Genomic DNA, 22613 nt, shown 5'->3' with positions numbered 1-22613 from the left:
CCGGGACGGTCACGGTTCTACCGGACACACAACACGGCTCTGCGGCCACCGGAAGCAGCAGCCGGCCTCTGATTGGCTCCTCTCCTCCGTGCAACCAATCAGCAGTCTTCTTGGCTGAGTCTCAACCAATCAGAGGGAGAGGAGGGATAAAAACACTGAGGCTGACACGCCCAGTGCAGCAGAATGAGCCAATCAGCTTTGTGTGTTGTTTACAACAGCCAATCCGTAAAGTGAGTGGGCGGGACCATCACCTCTTCCTAAAATCGGGAAATAAATCAAAACCCTAATTTTTCTCTTCAGGTAATCTTGATTTTTTTGAATATTAAAACACTTGGTATAATCTGATGTAATAAACTTACTACTGACTCATATTCAGCAAATAATAATAAACGGTTAAGTGTGTAAAAATGATTTAAATTATATATAAACTAAATAAAATTGTAATGAGATGTAAAATGTGTGTGTTCTTTGTTTGCTGCTGGTGTGGTGCAATTCATAAATATACGTTAAATCAAATAAATCAAATATCATCAATGCAGAATGAGAAAGAGATATTTATTAGACAAATTATTCTCCAAGACATAAAATATGAGCTCAGTTTAACACACTCCTGCTTCGGGACACTGCATTCATCTTTGAATACATTTTCATTTGGCAAAAGCAAAGAAGATCAATCTTTCTAAACCTTCTGGAGCAGGAGCTGCTTTATTTACCTTAACCGCAGGAGTCGAAAAGTATGACATATTAATATGAACTCTGCTTTAACTGAGTGTCAGAAGGAAGAGCAACATGAGACCAATAAATAACCACACCCTTATTAATCTGTGCATAAAACTATGAAACGCTTTACCTGTATCCCTAGAAACACCCAACCCCACATTCTACCAACACCTCTGATTCAGCAGCTCGACATTGTATGATCTCATAAACAGTTTTCTCTCAGGCAGAACTGATTCATATCATAATAATAGGCACTGAGGGTAAATTGATTGTTTGCAAACAGAACAACATGTTTCAACATTCAGGACTTTTAGAGCCAAACTAAGATTCAAATATCTTGAAAAAGGTGAAGAGGCAAATTCTCAACTTTTTTAAATGAGCCATAAACTGGTTTTAGATTTGGAAAATGTCCGACTTTATAATGGTGTCCATGAATTATGAGACCCCAACTGCCACTGGTGCCACAACCAGTCGTCTGAGTTCTGCTTTTTGTTTCACGATAAAAATACATTTGTTTTTTTATAAAATCATCTCTGCCATCGACTCCCGCTCCTGCTACTCGTTTCCACTCTCCTCTGTGTCCTCTGTGTCCTCGGCGTCCTCTGTGTCCTCGGCGTCCTCTGTGTCCTCGGCGTCCTCCTCTCCTCCCTCGTTCTGTCCGTTCCCGTTCCTCTCGGGGTAGTTGAGGATGTTCCTGTTGGCCTGGACGATGTACTGCTGCTGTTTGAAATACACCTTCAGAACTCCTTTGATCAGCACGAACACCAGGCCTCCCTGTGGGAAACAGAGCAGATCAATAACAGAACTAATGTCTCAGGTGATACAGTCACGTGTGGACAGATCTGAGCCCCCCCGACCATAGACATATATAAAGGCTAGATGTCTCGTCTGCGTTGCCGGCCAACGGAGCCGGACGTCACCACATGGCGGCCATCTTGCTAGGGGGCAGCTTGCTCACCCATAACATTGTGTTGGTAGTGATAAATAACCATAACTTACTCAATTTTCAACCGATTTTGAAACGGTCTGGTTTGTTATAAACGTCAGAGATGTAGTTATGACACTGCATAAATTATTATTTTTTTTAGAAAATAACATAATTATTCATAAGTATGCAGTGTCATATCTACATCTCTGACGTTTATAACAAACCAGACAGTTTCAAAATCGGTTGAAAATTGAGCAAGTTATGGTTATTTACCAACACAATGTTATGGGTGAGAGAGCTGCCCCGTAGCAAGATGGCCGCCATGTGGTGACATCCGGCTCCGTCGAATGAGACATCTAGTCTTTATATATGTCTATGCCCCCGACAGTCTCCCTGTCTTCACCAGCATCGTTCGCTGCAGACTCGATGAAACCCGTCGAAACAGAATCCTCCCGACCAGACTGGCGATGGAGGGAAAGATGAGCGCTCCGCACAGCGTCCTGGACACGGACAGGTGGTCTCCGGCCCCCGGGCCGTCGGCAGGCAGACGAGGCAGATAGCGGTAGCTCCCTGGGGTCAAACAGTTATGACTCAGTTATTGATTTGATCAAAAACTACATCGCATACATGATATTATTCAATCACTGTTTTATATTTATTGTCGATGTAAACAAAATCAGGGTTCAATTTTCAAAACTGAAATTTTAATAATCTTCAGTTTTCTTCTAGACAATAGATACAACAGTTTACATGGAAATGGAAACGTTTTTCAACTCTGGGATCGAGGGTGTATTTGTGAACACCTCAATTAACTCACAGATCAGTTCATCAGTCATGAAACTTTATCGACAATTACTTCTCTGCATATTTATCCTCCAACATTTGTCTTGTTGTGTTTCAAAGTTATTTGCAGTTTCCTTCATGTGATTCAGGATGTGTGTGTCTGTGTGTGTGTGTGTGTGTGTTCACCTGGAGGCAGGCTGCGTTTGTGCCACAGCCGAATTAAATAATCCTCCCAGCGGATCATCTTTCCCAGGACCAGCACCACAGGGATGGTGGGCAGACCCATCAACAGGAAGAGGGGGTCGGCTCGCTCCATCACATACAAACCCTTCTTATGACCCACAACCTGCGCATGACAACACAAAGAGGTGAAGCTCGTACACAACGTGACGCTCTGTGGTTTCATATTCTGTGTGTGCGAGTGGTGTCAGCTCCGTGCACCTGCATGACGGTCACAGCTCCGTATGTGACGGCTGACCAGTACACCGTCCCGACCACCACCCCCACCGCCGCGAATGGACTGACCCGAGACAGAGCTCTGTCCACCTGCTGCAGGAAGTACACCAAGGGGCCTGAGGACAGAGAGGAACCACACAGGCCCTGTGATGACTAGGGACGGGAATCAGCAGGGACCTCCCGATACGATACGATCACGATACTTAGCCGGCGATATATGTATTGCGATTTTGCAAGTATTGCGATTCGATATTACGATTTCCTGGGATTTCTTTTGGTTATTTTTTTTTTTTAAATACTGGACTATGGAAACATGTTGAATCATTCCTTCAAATACAACACAGTCAAATTCACTTAGAGCTTTACCAGTTTTATTTCAAATATTAACATTAACTTCATGACTGCCGGGCAGCCAATAGAGAAAATAAATAAAAATGTTCCCTATTATTGTATAGCCCCTGTCAACTGCACACAAACTGACAGATTAAGAAAGGTAAGCCACTTAGGCTACTTTTAAACAATAAATAAAAGGTAAATTAAATAGAATGAATAAAAGTTTACTTAAAATATAAACTTTGAAATAAACAAAAAGTAGGCTATTGTTGTTTGCATGTAGGAGATACAAAGCTAGTGCTTGGGTGTGTTTAGATTCTTGTGCAAAAACAAGAGCTGGTCAACATGCTCTGGGGTGATGTTGCCCCCCCCCCCATAGACCCCCCCCGTATAAACCAATAAACATGTTTTTTTTTAATTTTTAAAAAATCGATTTGGGAGGCAGCATGGCGATTTAAAATCGTCATTCACAAGAATCGCGATTTGTAACTGAATCGATTTTTTCCCCCATCCCTAGTGATGACCAGAGATCACAGGAACAGCCTGGTCCTTCCTCCACTCACTACAACACCAGTGTGGATTCATCTGCTGATGAAAGTAGATGTTTGAGTAAAAACTAAAGTGAGCAGCAGTTTTAGGAAATTACTCTTTTCAATGGTATGGAATCAAATATTATTGTGAGGTTGTTACAGACGATGATTCTACGCTGTAGAGCTGTCACTCACCCATCTTGGGGAAGACCACGTGGTATTCGGTGCCACACTGCGGACAGCTCACTGCCCCCCCACTGTTGCCTTTCTGCTTCTCGTCCAGCCAGCGCTGCAGACACGACTGATGGATCCATTTGGTGCAGCCCTTACAGCGGCAGGGACTCACCCACTCGGCGCCGTGGTCGTCCCGCTCGGTGGCGAAACACACCCAGCAGTGTCTGGACAACACACAGGTGTGGCACGTTCCAGAGACGTTAGAGAACTTGTCACACAAATGTAGATGCAGCAGAAGCAGATATTGTCTCTTTAATTCCACACATTGTTTCTGGTCAATACCCAACACCCACATTACCCAGAGTTCAATGTGATCACCAGCAGTTTGGAAGAGGTCTTACTTCTCAGGCTGCTCCTCAACAGCGGCCATGATGCTTCAGGAACTGAGTCTTCTCCCTCCGATGTTCTCATGAGCCCATCAGACGGCAGCTAAGACCTGGAATCAATATGATTAATAACTTATACTCTGGATAAGCAACAGGAAATGGTAGCAAACAACAGTTTCTTGAAATTTTCCTTCTTTTAATTTGTATTTTAATGTTTTTATTTCTTTATATATTGAAAAATTACATGCACTTGAATAACCTGTGTGTTTTACTTGTGTTGTATAAATAAACTTGTCCTGAACCTTTGCACATTCTGAAAATAGCTGCAGTAAAACAAAACTAAATTTATCCTCCAACAAATTCTTACAAGACTGAAGTGTGTGTGTCATGTGACCTGAGGCCGGACTCACGAGTCTCAGGGAAACGTAAGAACTCGTAGTTCTACTTCAGAAAAGAATGGAAGTGTTGAAGTACTCTGTAGAAGTAAGGTATTTAAGATTTTACTTAAGTTAAAGTAAGTTAAATATATACTCAAAGTTGCAAAGGTACTGTTTTAACTATCTTAATCTGCATTAGTATTTATCATGATTTATTTCATATATTTTGTTTTAAAATAACTTAAATCTGTAAGTTTTCCACTGAACAGGATTATACTTTGATAAAAGTAGAAATACTGCAGTTTAAGAAATATTAAATTACACGTTACAGTTTTGTATTATAAGCACAATACACATTATTGTTATTATCATTAGTAGTAGTAGTATCAGTAGTAGTGGTAGTATGCTTTACATTCGATATCTTAACCTAGAAAGTAATATTTACTCAAGCAGTAAAATAAGTATAATGGAGTAAAAGATATTATAAAATGTATCTACCAATGTAAACTTTACGTAGAAATACCTCCAGTACTGTAGTAAAACCTCTGAGTCACTTTCAAGCACAACTTCCTACAAAGTGAAACTAATAGAGAAAGAGTTCTTTAGAAATTAGTTCGTTTCAGTCTCAGCTTTTTAAAGTGACCAACACATGAACTATTTGAACTGGTTTAACTTTTCACTGGTTTAACTCCACTGGTTTAACTGGTTTAACTTCACTGGTTTAACTTCACTGGTTTAACTGGTTTAACTTCACTGTTTAAACTTCACTGGTTTATCTTCACTGGTTTAACTCACTGGTTTAACTTCACTGGTTTAACTTCACTGGTTTAACTTCACTGGTTTAACTTCACTGGTTTAACTCCACTGGTTTAACTGGTTTAACTTCACTGGTTTAACTTCACTGGTTTAACTCCACTGGTTTAACTTCACTGGTTTAACTCCACTGGTTTAACTTCACTGGTTTAACTGGTTTAACTTCACTGGTTTAACTTCACTGGTTTAACTTCACTGGTTTAACTCCACTGGTTTAACTGGTTTAACTTCACTGGTTTAACTTCACTGGTTTAACTCCACTGGTTTAACTTCACTGGTTTAACTCCACTGGTTTAACTTCACTGGTTTAACTTCACTGGTTTAACTGGTTTAACTTCACTGGTTTAACTTCACTGGTTTAACTTTTCACTGGTTTAACTTCACTGGTTTAACTGGTTTAACTTCACTGTTTAAACTTCACTGGTTTATCTTCACTGGTTTAACTCACTGGTTTAACTTCACTGGTTTAACTTCACTGGTTTAACTCACTGGTTTAACTTTACTGGTTTCACTTCACTTGTTAAACTTCACTGGTTTATCTGGTTTCACTTCACTGGTTTAACTCACTGGTTTAACTAGTTAAACTTCACTGGTTTCACTGGTTAAACTTCACTGGTTAAACTCACTGGTTTAACTAGTTAAACTTCACTGGTTTCACTGGTTAAACTTCACTGGTTTAACTCACTGGTTTAACTAGTTAAACTTCACTGGTTTCACTTCACTGGTTTCACTGGTTAAACTTCACTGGTTTAACTTCACTTGTTTCACTGGTTTTACTGTTTAAACTTCACTGGTTTAACTCACTGGTTTAACTTCACTGGTTAAACTTCACTGGTTTTACTAGTTAAACTTCACTGGTTTCACTGGTTTATCTGGTTTAACTTCACTGGTTTCACTGGTTAAACTTCACTGGTTTAACCCACTGGTTTAACTGTTTAAACTTCACTGTTTAAACTTCACTGGTTTCACTAGTTTAACTTCACTGGTTTAACTTCACTGGTTTCACTTCACTGTTTAAACTTCACTGGTTTCACTAGTTTAACTTCACTGGTTTAACTTCACTGGTTTAACTTCACTGGTTAAACTTCACTGGTTTAACTTCACTGGTTTAACTCACTGGTTTATTTTTTCACTGGTTAACTTCACTGTTTAACTTCACTGGTTTAACTTCACTGGTTTCACTTCACTGGTTTCACTGGTTAAACTTCAATGGTTTAACTTCACTGGTTTAACTGGTTAAACTTCACTGGTTTCACTTCACTGGTTTAACTGGTTTAACTGGTTTAACTTCAATGGTTTAACTTCACTGGTTTAACTGGTTAAACTTCACTGGTTTCACTTCACTGGTTTCACAGGTTAAACTTCACTGATTTATCTGGTTTCACTTCACTGGTTTCACTGGTTAAACTTCACTGGTTAAACTTCACTGGTTTAACTTCACTGGTTTAACTCACTGGTTTAACTTTACTGGTTTCACTTCACTTGTTAAACTTCACTGGTTTATCTGGTTTCACTTCACTGGTTTAACTCACTGGTTTAACTAGTTAAACTTCACTGGTTTCACTGGTTAAACTTCACTGGTTAAACTCACTGGTTTAACTAGTTAAACTTCACTGGTTTCACTGGTTAAACTTCACTGGTTTAACTCACTGGTTTAACTAGTTAAACTTCACTGGTTTCACTGGTTAAACTTCACTGGTTTAACTTCACTGTTTAAACTTCACTGGTTTAACTTCACTGGTTTCACTGGTTTAACTCACTGGTTTAACTGTTTAAACTTCACTGTTTAAACTTCACTGGTTTCACTGGTTAAACTTCACTGGTTTAACTTCACTGTTTAAACTTCACTGGTTTAACTTCACTGGTTTCACTGGTTTAACTCACTGGTTTAACTGTTTAAACTTCACTGGTTAAACTTCACTGGTTTCACTGGTTTAACTCACTGGTTTCACTGGCTCATCTTGACCTTTGACCAGCGTCCGCCGGCTCATAAACAAAGCTAACCGGAGTTAGCTTGACACCTGTAGGTTTAGCTAGTTAGTGAACTCGCTCTGTTAACCAGTGACCAGCAGCTGGTTCATGACGCTACGACACACGTGACCCACAGCAGCCGGGTCACGTGTTCCGGAGCAGCACCTACCTGGACTCTGCTGGTTTCACACTTTAGATCGTGAAGTTTAATCCGGAATAAAGTGTTGACACACGATTAGCTTCAGACACGGTAAGCCCCGCCCAGACAGGCTATCAGCAGCTGTCTGATTGGTCAGAAACGGTGACAGGGCTTGTTGCGTTCACAGGGTAAAACAACGTAGGACATGTGAGGATCAAGCTATAAAAATACGATCCAGGATTATAATTAGTTTTACTGAACAAAGTTATTTTCATGTGCATTTTGATTAATTTCCACAGACAAAATAAAAATGCTACTGAAGAAGCACATGGATACAAATAAGGACAAAAGAGCTGAGTAAAGATAAGAAATCATAAAACATCACAGTCATGTCCATACAAATTGTTAAATAATATGTTTACAAATTAAACATTCACAGATTTTCATCACTGACTTTGTAACAGTTGATGAACCATGTGTAATAAATGAAGTTGGTCTTTCAGAGCCTAGTGAACAAGTTGTGTGTTTTCCTGGTTTCCCTCAAACGCGTCTCCGCCTCCATCCTGTTGTGTTCAGTGTGTTGCCAGGGAACGTTGAACCGTCTCCTCTGGTCCAATCAGCGCTGCAGAAACATGTCAGGTGGTTTGAACTGACCAACCACAGAGCACGAGTCCTCGCAGCCAGCTCCTTTCTACGTTAGCTCCCTGGAGTTGGTTCCGCATCAGAAGCTGCGCTGCTTATCAATATATATTATTATTAATATTCTTTATTGGATTTCTCTTATGGTAAGAGCGACGTCTTGTTATTGAATCGCACAGACGCTGGTACGGCAGCTAGCACGTTAGCCACCAAGCTAAAGCTAAGGTCCAGCTCTCGTTCACTTCATGCTAAGCTACACTGCACTTGTTGATATGTTTAAGATTTAAAAAACATTTCTATAAAGATGTGAAATCACCGCCGAGTTCACATGTGACTCATTTCAAGAGGCTTCCCTGTAGACTGCAATTCATAGAAGTGAATACTCGTGTTAATGTTAGTATTGTAATCTAAATGATTGATATTATTAATGGGATCCGCTTCTAATAGCCGTAAGATTTTGTTTTTAATCAATATATTCCACAATATTCTATTCAAAGTTAAAGTAAAAGTTCATAATTAGGATCTAATATGATAATCACTTGTTTTGATCCGTGTTTGACTTTGTAGCAGAAATATTAAATTACACGTTACAGTTTTGTATTTATAAGCACAATACACATTATTGTTACTATCATTAGTAGTAGTAGTATCAGTAGAGGTGGTAGTATGCTTTGCATTCGATATCTTAACCTAGAAAGTAATATTTACTCAAGCAGTAAAATAAGTGTAATGGAGTTAAAGATATTATAAAATGTATCTACTAATGTAAACTTTAAGTACAAATACCTCCAGTACTGTAGTAAAACCTCTGAGTCACTTTCAAGCACAACTTCCTACAAAGTGAAACTAATAGAGAAAGAGTTCTTTAGAAATGAGTTTGTTTCAGTCTCAGCTTTTTAAAGTGACCAACACATGAACTATTTGAACTGGTTTAACTTCACTGGTTTAACTTCACTGGTTTAACTGGTTTAACTTCACTGGTTTAACTTCACTGGTTTAACTTCACTGGTTTAACTGGTTTAACTTCACTGGTTTAACTGGTTTAACTTCACTGGTTTAACTTCACTGGTTTAACTTCACTGGTTTAACTGGTTTAACTTCACTGGTTTAACTGGTTTAACTTCACTGTTTCACTTAGCTCTCGTTCTCTTCGTGCTAAGCAATTCATAGAAGTGAATACTCGTGTTAATGTTAGTATCGTAATCTTATTGAGTGATATTATTAATGGGATCCGCTTCTAATAGCCGTAAGATATCGTTTTTAATCAATATATTCCACAATATTCTATTCAAAGTAAAAGTGAAATATATAATCACTTGTTTTGATCCGTGTTTGACTTTGTAGAAGTGACACAAATGTCTTACAAAGATACTGAAGTAAATATGATGTAGAACAGAAAAGTTGTGACATCAACTTTACATTCTCTCTACTCTTCTCATCTTATTATTATATACAAAGCCACTGTCCATCCCTTTACTGGCTTTACCCCATGCACGGACTTTACCTTTACTTATTCTTATATATTTATATATGTATATATTTTTGTTGTTTTATATATATATATATATTTATTGTACTTTCCAATCTAGCAGCACAAGAACACTTCCCTACTGGACACTGACATAATCACATCATTGCATCCCATTCCTGTATCTGTATATATATTCTCCGTATGTGATTTATGTATGTATGTCAGTGAAGTGTTTTAAGTGTTTAACTGTTTAAGCTACTGGATGTTCTAGATTTCCCTCGGGATTAATAAAGTATCCATCTATCTATCTATCTATCTTAAATCAGTAAATCTTGGTGTTAACATGTAAACTGAAATCCTCCTCTCACTGTGTTTGACAGAGGAAAGCAACGAGGAACCGCTCCAGTTCTCCTCCTGTTCACGTGCACGTCCACGAGGACACGCCTGTCCACGTGCACGTGAAGGGTCACAGGTCGCATGCTGCCAAACCCCCTCAGGTTAGACATGGATATGATTTATTTATATGATTGTATACTTCAGATAGTTGAAGATATGCTTCTTTGCTTTACTTCTTAATTTCTGATCCCCCTCTCACACCTACTCCCCTCAGTCCTTTCCATAGTGCACATCTGATCTGATATGATCAGAATCAGAATCAGAAGTATTTTATTGCCAAGTACGTTCACACATACAAGGAATTTGCTCTGGTTATCGGTGCAAACTATGAACATAGAAACATAAAAACGCAATAAATACAACATACATAGGAGAGCAATAAAAAATAGGAAACCAGTATATATTTACTCACTGTTTACTTCTTATTTACTCACTTTTTACCAATATTTATACAAAGTAACATTTATTTTGACATAAACATTTCTGAATAAAAATATATAAAAGATAAAAGATATAAAAAGTGAAGTAAAAAGTGAAATGCTAAATGCAAAACAGTGAACAGTGTCAGATTGCAATATGCAATGTAATGCAGTATAATATAATATGATATGATATAATGTTTTAATTTAACACATCCTGGAGGTGGGGGGGTGGAATAAAAGTTGAGTTATTATGCAGCACAGGAAGACCTGCCTGTAACAAGATGCTGCTGCACACTCTGTGTTTCTAAGGGGAAGACCAAGCTGGACCGAGGGAACCTCCGTCCCACCGCCACGGTCAAAACTCGAGTGCCATGGATCCCACCGGGAAAAGCCTCCACACGAGACTCCTCCTACAAGTGGGAGGTAACTGGTCTGCGAGCCTCAGACTGGGAATGTGCTCAGCCAGTCAGGATGTCGTGTTAACGAAGGTGTCATTTGCATCCAGGAACCGACGCACCACCTTGAGATCATCACGCCACTGCTCCCCGAGCCAGAGCCGGGTCAGTCGCACTCTGCACTGCGATTGGCTGAGCTCACATCAGAGGAAGAGGAGGGGCTTCACGGACGAATCAGCCAGTACGAGAGGAAGATCGACAGCTTGATGACAGAAGTCAGCTCTCTGAAGAACGAGGTCAGTCTCTTCTCTTTCCTCAGCAACAACTACAACGAAGTCCCTTTGTCTTCTCTGTACGTCCCTGCAGATGAGTCATGTCAGAGTTTGTCTCGCCCCAGTATCATATTGTTTGTGTTAAAGTCCACATGTACATTTGCACATCTGTCACATCTGTGTGCAGGTGGAACTGCGGAAACGAGAGCAGCAGCTGGAGCGCCGGTCGGAGCAGCTGAGCGTCTCCCAGCGGGTGATCGCCGAGCAGGAGGCGGAGCTGATGGAGGTGACCAAGGAGCTGGAGGACACGGAGAGGGAGAACACGAGGCTACGTCTGTCCATGGAGAAGTGGCTGGAGGAGAGCGACAGGCAAATATGAAACTTGGTTTTTCCTTTTGACTCTCTGGGACGAAGCATAGAGATGATTTCACCTTCACAAATATTCTACCCATATTTAATTTGTCTGACCTCCAACTTCCTTGAAACTCTAACCTTGTAACCCTTTTTATTTCCAGTCTACAGATTAGAGCAAAATATATATTTCATTCAGGGAATTATTTATGACCAACTCAGTGGCAAATAGAATGAATGTCTTGAAGTCAGTCCTGATTCCTGGCACAAGTTATTTTCTTCCTGGTACAGTCAAGGTACAGATATAAATCCAGTTTCTTCAGGATAATGAATCTGATCCTTCTCTAGTAGATACACTTTTTTCTCTGTGGCCTGAAGTCAGATCAGATTTGATTTCTCTGACGATGTCACTCACCACAGATGACGAAGAGAGTTTGTTTTGATCTGGATTATTGTCCCTGTCTGTTCCTTGCAGATTAGACCGGGACAATACGCAACAAGACAAAGACGCTCTGCTCCGAAAGCTGATGGAGGCCGAGGTGGACGGAGCCGCGGCAGCTAAACAAGTCTCAGCCCTGAGAGAGTCTGTTTTCAAAGTGTGTGGTTCTGGTGTGAGTATTAACTCAGTGTGTCCTGTGAGAGCCAACGTGCTGGTGCCATGGACGGAGTGTCAACATGTTCCAGGCTGCTTTCTCATCCAGGACAACCAGGAGGCTTGAAAAACTGTTTCTTTCCAAACCTTGACTTCACCTCTCTGTGTTTCCTGCTCGTCGGTCCAGAGGCCGTCGGACTCTTCAGTCTTCGGTCGTCAGAAGGAGCTGCTGCTGCAGAAGCTGGAAACGTTTGAGGCCACAAACCGAACGCTGCGGCACCTTCTCAGAGAGCAGCACACATCCCAGGTACTGAGCGCCACGCAAAACACAGGGAACCGATCGTCTCAGATTTTAATTTCACTTGGAAAAGGAGTATTTGTTAAGTTTATTGTTGTTGTTCCATTAACAGAAGGAGTCGATGCGACTGTCGGAGCAGAAGGATTCGTTACTGAAGAGACTCGCAGACACTGAGGCAGAAAATGCTGTGAGTTTAATATAAACCTGTAAAATCTACTTTATTTACATGAACCTAAATGCATCATGTGTTCTCTTTGTTTTCTCTTCGACAAACTAATACTCATCATGAGTTCGACTTTTTTAATCTTCATTTAAAACACTTTTTTTGATTTGTACGATATGAATAAAATTCAAACTCCTTTTCCTTTCACAGTTTCTTGTGGTGAAATTTCAAGAGAGAGAAAAAGAAGTCGATCAACTCTCGAAACGTCTCGATATTGAGAAGGTACACTACAGCCAATTTCACAAAATATAAAAAGAAAATACATAAATGAAATGTGTTTGACAGTTTTTATCACAAACAATTTAAATAATTTAAGATATTCATTGACAAGCTTCTTGAATCTTGAATCTTGCATCTGTTAAACAGCAGATTTGACAATAACAGGGATTCAAAGCAGAGCAGTATATTACTAATGCATTGTTTAGTTCAGCAGGTTCAAGCAGAATCATCGTTCTTACTCAGTATTTGTTCTGGAATCTGAAAACGCAGGAAAACACGAAGAGCACAGCTGATCTGTCCAAGAGTCTGGAGTCAACCAGAGCTCATCTCCAGGGTCAGCTCCGCAGCAAAGAGGCCGAGAACAACCGGCTCACCGTGCAGATGAAGGTCTGTCCTGGGATCCACTCCTGGGTCTTTATCAGTGGTTGTTTGTGGTTTTGTTGCAAAGGGGCGGAAACTTTCCGGAAACTTTCCACAGGAATATTAAGCTCGGGAATTTTGGGAATTTTGAAAAAAAAACAACTATGCAAATTTAACGCTGAGCAATAAAAACATAATTCAAAACTCTATTTTAAAGATGTATGGAACGTTGAGTTTCAACCCTCCACTGTGCATTCTTCCATCACATGCACAGATAACTCCCAGCATGCTTCACTCTACAGCAGGGCTACTGAGGCCTGCTGTAGAGTGAAGGACTAGTCAGGTAAGTTTCCATGATATTACTGGGAAATATATTAGCATGCTGATTGAGGATTGTTCATCTGTTCATCTAGACTATTTCCATTCATTTATCCATCAATTGTAAAATATGTTTACAGACGATTCCAATTGTTTGGCTAACTATTTATATCTCTGGCATTGCATTAGTGTTTTTTTACAAACTTTTTTCTCATCTTATTCTACAGAACAATGCCACGTGCACTCTCTCATGTGTGGAGACATTTCACCCCATCCAATGTAGAAGGAAAGGCTGTGTACATTTGCAAATACTGTGCAAAGACCTATGTTAAGAATGACACAACGATGCAGAAGCATATAGTCAAGTGCCCAAAGTTTCCTCAGGGCTCAAATCAGCCTATGACACAACAAAATGTTTATATTTATGTCTGTATATGACAAGGTAAATACAGTTAGTATAAATTACCCACAACATTTCCAGTTTATTCCAGTTTATTCCCGTTAATTCCCGTTAATTCCCGTATATTCCCGTTAATTCCCATGGAAAGTTTCCAGCTTTGAATATTCCCGGAATTTTGCAACCCTAATTGTTATGAAGTTGAAAATGCTTGTGAACACGTCCACTGCAGTCAGACCCCTTCACATGAACTCCTCCTGTGTTCCCTGGTTTCTTCTTCAGAACCTGGAGCGAGCGGCCGACCAGCAGAAGGCGGAGCTGGAGCATCTGAAGGAGCAGCTGACGAGACAGAAGGAGCAGGCCGGCGCCGACCGAGACGCCCTGAAACGAGCCACGCGAGCTCAGAAGCAGCGAGCGGAGCGTGGAGAGGACGCCGCCGGCCAGCTGAGCAAACAGCTGCTGGACATGGTAGAGCTCACCGAGCAGACACACACACTCTGGATGGAATAGACAGGGAGACAAGAAGCCTGATCACACAGATTCAATTCATTCACATTTTAAATAATTAGGTGTAAATGATGGACCTGTGATATTACAATATTTTATATTAATAGTTTATATTTGAAGGAAGCTCCAAGCTCCATCTTTTCACTTTTTTTCACACGTTTTTATCTCTTACAGGAGAAGCAGGTGTCGGACGCCCTCTCTGCAGCTGAGACCTGGCAGAGCCATCACGCCCAGGAGCTGAAGGACAAGAGCAAACTGGAGATGGAGCTGTCGCTGCTGAACAGGTTGGTGGCTCTCAGAAACATCTGCAGATCCAAACAGATGAGTCATGAATCAGAGGAAGATGACATTCAACTGTTGTTATTGGCAAGAAGCAGAAGGGGACAGTAGATTCTGGAAGGAGGTCGGAGCAGAGACCACCAGGCTCCACACGAGCTGCTCTGTGTGATCACTGCAGAACCTCGTGAGGAACATGTTCAGTCAGATTGAAAAGTGTTTCACATAGAAATGAATGGGAAGCAACTGCATCATGTTCTGGTCCTGAGCTGCTCACATGTTGAAGGAAATGTTTGGTGTTGAGAAATTAGTCATTAATTAATTAATTTTAAAATCTTTTGGGCATTCCACTTGTAATATATCTTAGTGCTATTTCATCCTCTCAGTTCCTTTCATGTAATTGAAAACGTGACATTTGTTCTGTTGTATGATGCAACAGTCGTATCCTGGACCTGACGGAGCAGCTGCAGAGGTCAGAGGAGAAAGGTCGAGTGGAGAGAGAGGCTCTCCTGGATCGACTGCACGGCCTGAACACAGAGAGCACGAGCGCCCGACTGGAGAAGCAGACGCTCAAGGTGAGAAACTCCCATCAGAACACAAGGGTTGAATGTGACCTGGTCAGATGTCGACATGTTTGTTGAGTGTGTGTGTTCTGGAGAATGTCCTTCCTGTTCTTTTTTTTTTAACAATATTTTTTATTGAAGTTTCAAGTGCATATCAAACTTTATGCAGAATTTACAAACATTTTCATTTACATCCCCTCGAACAGCCACTCATTCACACAGACATAGAAAAAATAAATAAATAAAATGGACAATGACAACAGACATCAAACTAATGGAGTAAAAAATAAAATAAATAAAAATCAAAATAAGAAAAAAAAAAGGCAGGATCATTTCACAACCTGTTGTTCAGTCAGTGTTATCCGTTTCATTGGTCCAAAATGACATAAATGATTCCCAAATACAAGCAAACTCCTCCTGTTTACCTTTAACAATGTATGTCAATCTCTCCAGTCCAAGACAAGTCATCAACTCCTTCTTCCATATTGCCAGTGATGGTGGTTCTACATTTTTCCAATATAGTGCAATCACTCCCCTTGCATGGAGAAGTCCAAAGTCAACCATCTTCGATTGCTTCCTTGTTCTGATGATGGAGTCCTTGGGGATTATTCCAAGTATACAGATTGTTGACGTCAAAGGAATGTTACACTTAATTGATAAACATTTAACTACATTTTCCAAAAATACCAAAATCCTAGAGCATTCCCATAGGCAGTGAATCAAAGTTCCCTTTTCAGTCAGACATATATGTCCTTCCTGTTCTAATAGACTTACAGTGACTCACGGTACATTAGGAGGTTGGACTGCCTGGTTTAATTTACAGTAATAACTGATGAGTCATGATGTGACCCTGTGTCAGGCCACGGCGTTGGGGATGGAGGAGAAGCTGGCGTCGTGTCAGTCGGAGCTTCAGCAGGTCAAAGCTTCCATCAAGCAGTATGAGAGCCTGGTGGACAGCTACAAGATCCAGGTACGAGCAACCCACTGCAGCACCAGGTCTGAATCCGTTTGAGTCTCACAACCATAGCTACACAACGGTCTGAACACAGCACTTCCTCCTGGGAACTGTCTCTCTGCAGGTGGGGAAGACGCGTGCTGAGGCAGATGAGTACTGCACCCGGCTGGCTCGGGCGGAGCGGGAGGCCCAGGCCGTGAGGGGGAGGCTGGAGCAGGAGGTGGAGGAGGTGCGCAGGGAGCTGCTGGGACGGATCACCGAGCTCCAGCCTCTTCCAGACACCTTACGCCACACGGAGCTGCAGCTGCAGGAGGCGCAGGAGCGGGAGCGCAGCCAGGAGAGACGCAGCGTGGAGCTCAGCACCACCCTCACAGACCTGCGCATGAAGGTCTCCATCATCTCACTCATGCACAGTCAAGCTGGCATCAAACCATCAGGATTTAATTTAGGATTTAAAATGCTAGATTAGAAAATAAGTGTTTCTCCTGTGAAGCAGCAGCAGGAGATTGTCTGAGTCATTCCTGGATTTGTGATTCAGTAAGTTAAGTTCATGTCTCCTCAGGTGGAGACTCAGGGAAGTCAGGTGGAGCTGTTCAGACAGAAGAACAAGGTTCTGCTGGAGGAGAACCGACAGCTGCAGCAGCGGGTGGAGACCTTTGAAAGGTCTGTCACCTCCACTGGAGGAGAAGAACCGCTATCTATCTATCTATCTATCTATCTATCTATCTATCTATCTATCTATCTATCTATCTATCTATCTATCTATCTATCTATCTTTCTATCTATCTATCTATCTATCTATCTATCTATCTATCTATCTATCTATCTATCTATCTATCTATCTATCTTCTATCTATCTATCTATCTATCTATCTATCTATCTATCTATCTATCTATCTATCTATCTATCTATCTATCTATCTATCTATCTATCTATCTATCTATCTATCTATCTATCTATCTATCTATCTATCTATCTATCTATCTATCTATCTATCTATCCATCCATCCATCCATCCATCCATCCATCCATCCATCCATCCATCCATCCATCCATCCATCCATCCATCCATCCATCCATCCATCTATCTATCATCTATCTATCTATCTATCTATCTATCTATCTTCTATCTATCTATCTATCTATCTATCTATCTATCTATCTATCTATCTATCTATCTATCTATCTATCTATCTATCTATCTATCTATCTATCTATCTATCTATCTATCTATCTATCTTCTATCTATCTATCTATCTATCTATCTATCTATCTATCTATCTATCTATCTATCTATCTATCTATCTAGCTATCTATCTATCTATCCATCCATCCATCCATCCATCCATCCATCCATCCATCCATCCATCCATCATCTATCTATCTATCTATCTATCTATCTATCTATCTATCTATCTATCTATCTATCTATCTATCTATCTATCTATCTATCTATCTATCTATCTATCTATCTATCTATCTATCTATCTATCTATCTATCTATCTATCTATCTATCTATCTATCTATCTATCTATCTATCTATCTATCTATCTATCTATCTAGCTATCTATCCATCCATCCATCCATCCATCCATCCATCCATCCATCCATCCATCCATCCATCCATCCATCCATCCATCCATCCATCCATCCATCCATCCATCCATCCATCCATCCATCCATCCATCCATCCATCCATCCATCCATCCATCCATCCATCCATCCATCCATCCATCTATCTATCTATCTATCTATCTATCTATCTATCTATCTATCTATCTATCTATCTATCTATCTATCTATCTATCTATCACGGTCCTCTGGTTTGTCTCCTCACAGGAAGCTGGAGGAGACTGACAGTCAGAACGGCGAGCTGCTGGCGGTCATCACCAAACGAGAAGACGTCATCCACAGCAACCAGCTCCGTCTGGAGGAGAAGACCAGGGAGTGCTCCCTGATGAGCAGGAAGCTGGAGGAGGCTCTGGATGATGCTCGACAACAGGTCTGAACTCAACACCGGTCAGAGATGTGTTCAATGACATTCAGGAAAAGAAGCTGGATGTTTGGCTGCAGTGTTCTTGTCTCTGACGCTTCTGCAGCGTGTGTGTGTAGAGATGAAGGTTCAGCTGTGGGCGGTTCTTCATCCACTGCTCACTGTGTTATATTCATGTCCAGATGTCGGAGTCCAGAGAACGTGTGACCAGCAAGGAGCGCTCCACCCAGGCCAAGATGGTCGACCTGGAGACTCAACTCAGCAGAACCGGCTCAGAAGTCAACCAGCTGCGACGGTCCAAAGAGGAGGTGCAGGCCCGACCCTGACTAGGGTTGCAAAATTCCGGGAATATTCCAAGTTGGAAACTTTCCATGGGAATTAACGGGAATTAACGGGAATATATGGGAATTAACGGGAATATACAGGAATATACGGGAATAAACTGGAAATGTTGTGGGTAATTTATACTAACTGTATTTACCTTGTCATATACAGACATAAATATAAACATTTTGTTGTGTCATAGGCTGATTTGAGCCCTGAGGAAACTTTGGGCACTTGACTATATGCTTCTGCATCGTTGTGTCATTCTTAACATAGGTCTTTGCACAGTATTTGCAAATGTACACAGCCTTTCCTTCTACATTGGATGAGGTGAAATGTCTCCACACATGAGAGAGTGCACGTGGCATTGTTCTGTAGAATAAGATGAGAACAAAGTTTGTAAAAAAACACTAATGCAATGCCAGAGATATAAATAGTTAGCCAAACAATTGGAATCGTCTGTAAACATATTTTACAATTGATGGATAAATGAATGGAAATAGTCTAGATGAACAGATGAACAATCCTCAATCAGCATGCTAATATATTTTCCCAGTAATATCATGGAAACTTACCTGACTAGTCCTTCACTCTACAGCAGGCCTCAGTAGCCCTGCTGTAGAGTGAAGCATGCTGGGAGTTATCTGTGCATGTGATGGAAGAATGAACAGTGGAGGGTTGAAACTCAACGTTCCATACATCTTTAAAATAGAGTTTTTAATGATGTTTTTATTGCTCAGCGTTTAATTTGCATAGTTTTTTGTTTTTTTTCAAAATTCCCGAGCTAAACTTCCCATGGAAAGTTTCCGCCCCTTTGCAACCCTGACCCTGACTGAACATGTTGTGTGAATGAACCTTCAGCAGGTGTGTGACGTGTGTGTTTCTGATGCTCAGGTGGAGCGACGCTACCAGAGCCGCCTGCAGGACATGACCGATCGCCTGGAGCAGTCGGACAGCACCAACCGGAGTCTGCAGAACTACGTCCAGTTCCTCAAAGCGTCCTACGCCAACGTGTTTGGAGACGTGTCCCTCAGCAGATCCATGCAGGAACCCTCCCCCATCTGAAGGTCCGTCTCTCAGAGGAGCTCCACAGGGACTGGCAGAGATGATCATGTGTGGAGGGGGGGGATCTCCCTGAGACAACCTGAGTCACGTGCCTCTGAGGGGAAGTGACATCACAGTCCGGCCATGAAGACGTTCTGTCGCCACATTTTCTAATATTTACTGCAAACATCATCACTGGAGTATCTTCAGTCTCATGGACCCTGATGTGTGTCTCTGGTCAGTCGGGGCCTTGTAGCATTTCATGAAGGTTCTATTTCAATGCCAAATCTTAAAGGGTTAATACACCTGTTACCACAATAAGAGCAGTTGTTCTGTTAGTTGAATTATTGATTCATTTTTCATTTGTATACAAGTTTGTCGCTATGTTTTTAACCCATTTGGTTGTTTGGAGCTGAAAACATTGGTGCTAACACAACTGAGTTTACATCCTCACAGACACACAACCAGTTGGACATTTAATAACTGAATAAAGTATCTCTACTGGAAAGTGATGACAGTGTGTTTGAATATTAAAGAATTGATATGGGAACTGTTGTCTGTGCTGCGGTCTGTAAATAGTTGATGTTTATACAATAATATTGTCTTTTGCACACTCTGTCTACATATTCTTACACTCATAGTATATTATATTATCTATTGTATAGTCAAATACTTATATTTATACCTCTACTATATATCATATATTATATCATACTCTCTGTATATTCTTTGTATATATAAGTCTATATACACATATTTATACTTGTGTACATGTTATAATTATTATTATATTACTATTATTATTATATATACTGTTGCTGCCATTATTACTATATACTGCTATTTTTTTGGTATAATTACTATCATATATAAATATATATTATGTTATATGATATACTATATATACTGTACTATTTTTATATACTGTCTAACAATAACATTACCATCATATCATCAGTACTATTACCATCATCTTGCCACTGCACCTTATCTACCTATTTATCTTGTGTTTCTGTTTTTATTCTTTCTACCTCAATATTTTTTATTTTATTCTATTGTATTGTATTTTATTGTATTCAAATATAAAGTAATCTATCTACCTATCTATCTATCTATCTATCTATCTATCTATCTATCTATCTATCTATCTATCTATCTATCTATCTATCTATCTATCTATCTATCTATCTATCTATCTATCTATCTATCCATCTATCCATCTATCCATCTATCCATCTATCTATCTATCTATCTATCTATCTATCTATCTATCTATCTATCTATCTATCTATCTATCTATCTATCTATCTATCTATCTATCTATCTATCTATCTATCTATCTATCTATCTATCTATCTATCTATCTATCTATCTATCTATCTATCTATCTATCTATCTATCTAACTATCTAACTTCGGCTGTTTCCGGAATCTGTCGGTGGTTTCCGTACCGCTGCAGAGTGACGTCACTGAGAGAGAGAGAGAGAGAGAGACTCATCCTTCATCGTCGATCCTTCTGAACAAACACCAGCTCTTCGTCAGCTCTTTAACAAACCCACCGAGGTACGAGTTATTATTATTATATATATATATAATAAATTACATATCGTGCATTTTGTACATCGTGTTTTTCATTTTGAATTCAAGTGTAATGTGTTTATCTAGCCTTTAGCTCGGTTAGCTCGGTTAGCTCAGCTCTGTGTATCCGTTAGCTCGCTGCTAGCTTCTTCATCGTTAGCCCGCTGTTAGCTCGCTGTTAGCTAGGTGTTAGCTTCTCCTTCAGTTGGAATGCAAGTCGAGCAGATGAAACCCGTCCACACAACCGAAGCTAGCACGCCCCTGTTAGCATGTTAGCATGTTAAACGTGAAGTTGTCAGTTTGAAACAGAACATCCATGCATTGCAGTGACGTTAGCCTCCCATGCTAACAGATGCTAGCTCCCATTGAGCTGCGATGGAGGCAGAAGCATCTGGACTCAGATCTGTCAGATGGGATTGTGTCCTCACGTTGTGTTATTGTGTGTTTTATATCGATGTGTTCACGTCAGCTATCAGAGGTGTTGCTATGAGAGCTGCTGTGTGTCTATATATACAGTCTATGGTGTTAGCTCGTCCGGTCATTCTGCCTGACCCCCCCCCCCCCAGTAGCACCAGACTGGTCCATCCATAGACATAGATATTAATACCGTAATAACACAAATCCAGGGAAATAGATATTAATACAGTATTCATACAGTAATAATAATACAAAGTGATGGTGTTGTGTGGCCTGGCCGCGGTGGAGAGAGAGGGATCCGCCCAGTGCGGACCTTTGCACCCCCCCACACCCCCCCCAGCTGGTCTCCTGTTACACCTCCACTGTTACCGTTAATAATTCACACTGTGTTCACCGCGCATGCGCATCGAGCTGTGGATCCTGCAGGGTTTTAAGGAGTGGTCCCAGTTCAGACCCCTGCCTCTGGACAGCTGGTGGGGGGGGGGGGGTGGACAGCAGAGACACGTGTGTGTGACAATCAGGAGACAATGCCCCCCCCCCACCCACTGACCGGGGGTCCCAGTTCGTCAGGGGGGTGCCAAGTTCCTCACATTCCAACCGACCCTCGTCCAATCAGGAGAGGAGTTCAGACCGAGCTGCAGAGACAGTGACTTCACACTGTGGGGGGGGGGGGGGGGGACGGGACCCACACAACCCTAACCCACATTATTATATCTATACCTAAAGATTGATACTTCATAGGGTTTAACATCAGGTGAGAGTGATATCCATATAATATTAACGTTCTATTAGAGACCCACCCGTTTATCAGATTGCAGATGAAATCAGAAATATAAATGCAGAAACAGAGAATAGGATGTAACCTCCACATATTTATATTCGCCCAAACTCGATATCTCAACTGTACAAGCTCATAATCGTCCTCATTATAACTTCAGGTTGACAGTGACCCAGTTTGAAACTAGGCCTCTGGTCCCAGTGCTGCTGGTTCA

General features: G+C 40.8%; 4 protein-coding genes across 6 annotated transcripts in view; 2 read left to right on the top strand and 2 right to left on the bottom strand.

Annotated features, from left to right (window-relative positions):
• The window catches only part of kctd9b (potassium channel tetramerization domain containing 9b), a 4915-nt gene extending 4878 nt beyond the window's left edge, over positions 1 to 37 (bottom strand). Inside the window, exon 1 of the mRNA XM_061070715.1 lies at positions 1 to 37. This exon is cut by the window's left edge and continues 52 nt beyond it. The gene's annotated coding sequence lies outside the window, so the exon portion shown is untranslated.
• A 499-nt stretch (positions 38 to 536) lies between these two features.
• marchf5l (membrane-associated ring finger (C3HC4) 5, like) lies at positions 537 to 7727 on the bottom strand. The gene is made up of 7 exons (XM_061070835.1): positions 7641 to 7727; positions 4326 to 4420; positions 3946 to 4148; positions 2873 to 3003; positions 2618 to 2777; positions 2052 to 2218; positions 537 to 1494 (listed from the first exon to the last, which is right to left on the bottom strand). Exons 2-7 carry the CDS (start codon positions 4352 to 4354, stop codon positions 1276 to 1278), a joined length of 909 nt encoding a protein of 302 aa, XP_060926818.1. The 5' UTR covers positions 4355 to 4420; positions 7641 to 7727; the 3' UTR covers positions 537 to 1275.
• Positions 7728 to 8324: 597 nt separating this feature from the next.
• odf2a (outer dense fiber of sperm tails 2a) lies at positions 8325 to 20177 on the top strand. The gene is made up of 19 exons (XM_061072907.1): positions 8325 to 8395; positions 10101 to 10217; positions 10848 to 10961; positions 11044 to 11229; positions 11393 to 11574; positions 12032 to 12167; positions 12336 to 12455; positions 12559 to 12633; positions 12820 to 12891; positions 13159 to 13275; positions 14246 to 14431; positions 14645 to 14754; positions 15186 to 15321; positions 16169 to 16279; positions 16389 to 16652; positions 16827 to 16927; positions 18106 to 18268; positions 18442 to 18567; positions 19478 to 20177. Exons 1-19 carry the CDS (start codon positions 8393 to 8395, stop codon positions 19646 to 19648), a joined length of 2490 nt encoding a protein of 829 aa, XP_060928890.1. The 5' UTR covers positions 8325 to 8392; the 3' UTR covers positions 19649 to 20177.
• Positions 20178 to 21113: 936 nt separating this feature from the next.
• The window catches only part of sptan1 (spectrin alpha, non-erythrocytic 1), a 32931-nt gene continuing 31431 nt past the window's right edge, over positions 21114 to 22613 (top strand). For all 3 annotated transcript variants that reach the window (XM_061070023.1, XM_061070017.1, XM_061070026.1), the window contains exon 1: positions 21114 to 21189. The gene's annotated coding sequence lies outside the window, so the exon portion shown is untranslated. The remainder of the gene's footprint in view (positions 21190 to 22613) is intronic.

The sequence above is a fragment of the Limanda limanda genome, chromosome 1, assembly GCF_963576545.1.
Source record: "Limanda limanda chromosome 1, fLimLim1.1, whole genome shotgun sequence".
Lineage (NCBI taxonomy): Eukaryota > Metazoa > Chordata > Actinopteri > Pleuronectiformes > Pleuronectidae > Limanda > Limanda limanda.
The sequence above is the reverse complement of the archived record's forward strand: the minus strand, read 5'-3'. Positions and strand labels throughout refer to the sequence as shown.

Bases quoted from the DNA above. Each gene is read 5' to 3' on its own strand.
- marchf5l (XM_061070835.1), bottom strand. From the start codon at position 4,354: ATGGCCGCTGTTGAGGAGCAGCCTGAGAA. The intron at 2,778-2,872 runs GTGCACGGAGCT...TGTCATGCGCAG, and splicing joins GAGCTGTGACCGTCATGCAG to GTTGTGGGTCATAAGAAGGG. The intron at 1,495-2,051 runs GTGAAGACAGGG...TGTTTCCCACAG, and splicing joins GTCTGCAGCGAACGATGCTG to GGAGGCCTGGTGTTCGTGCT.
- odf2a (XM_061072907.1), top strand. The intron at 14,432-14,644 runs GTAGAGCTCACC...TATCTCTTACAG, and splicing joins GCAAACAGCTGCTGGACATG to GAGAAGCAGGTGTCGGACGC. The intron at 16,653-16,826 runs GTCTCCATCATC...ATGTCTCCTCAG, and splicing joins TCACAGACCTGCGCATGAAG to GTGGAGACTCAGGGAAGTCA.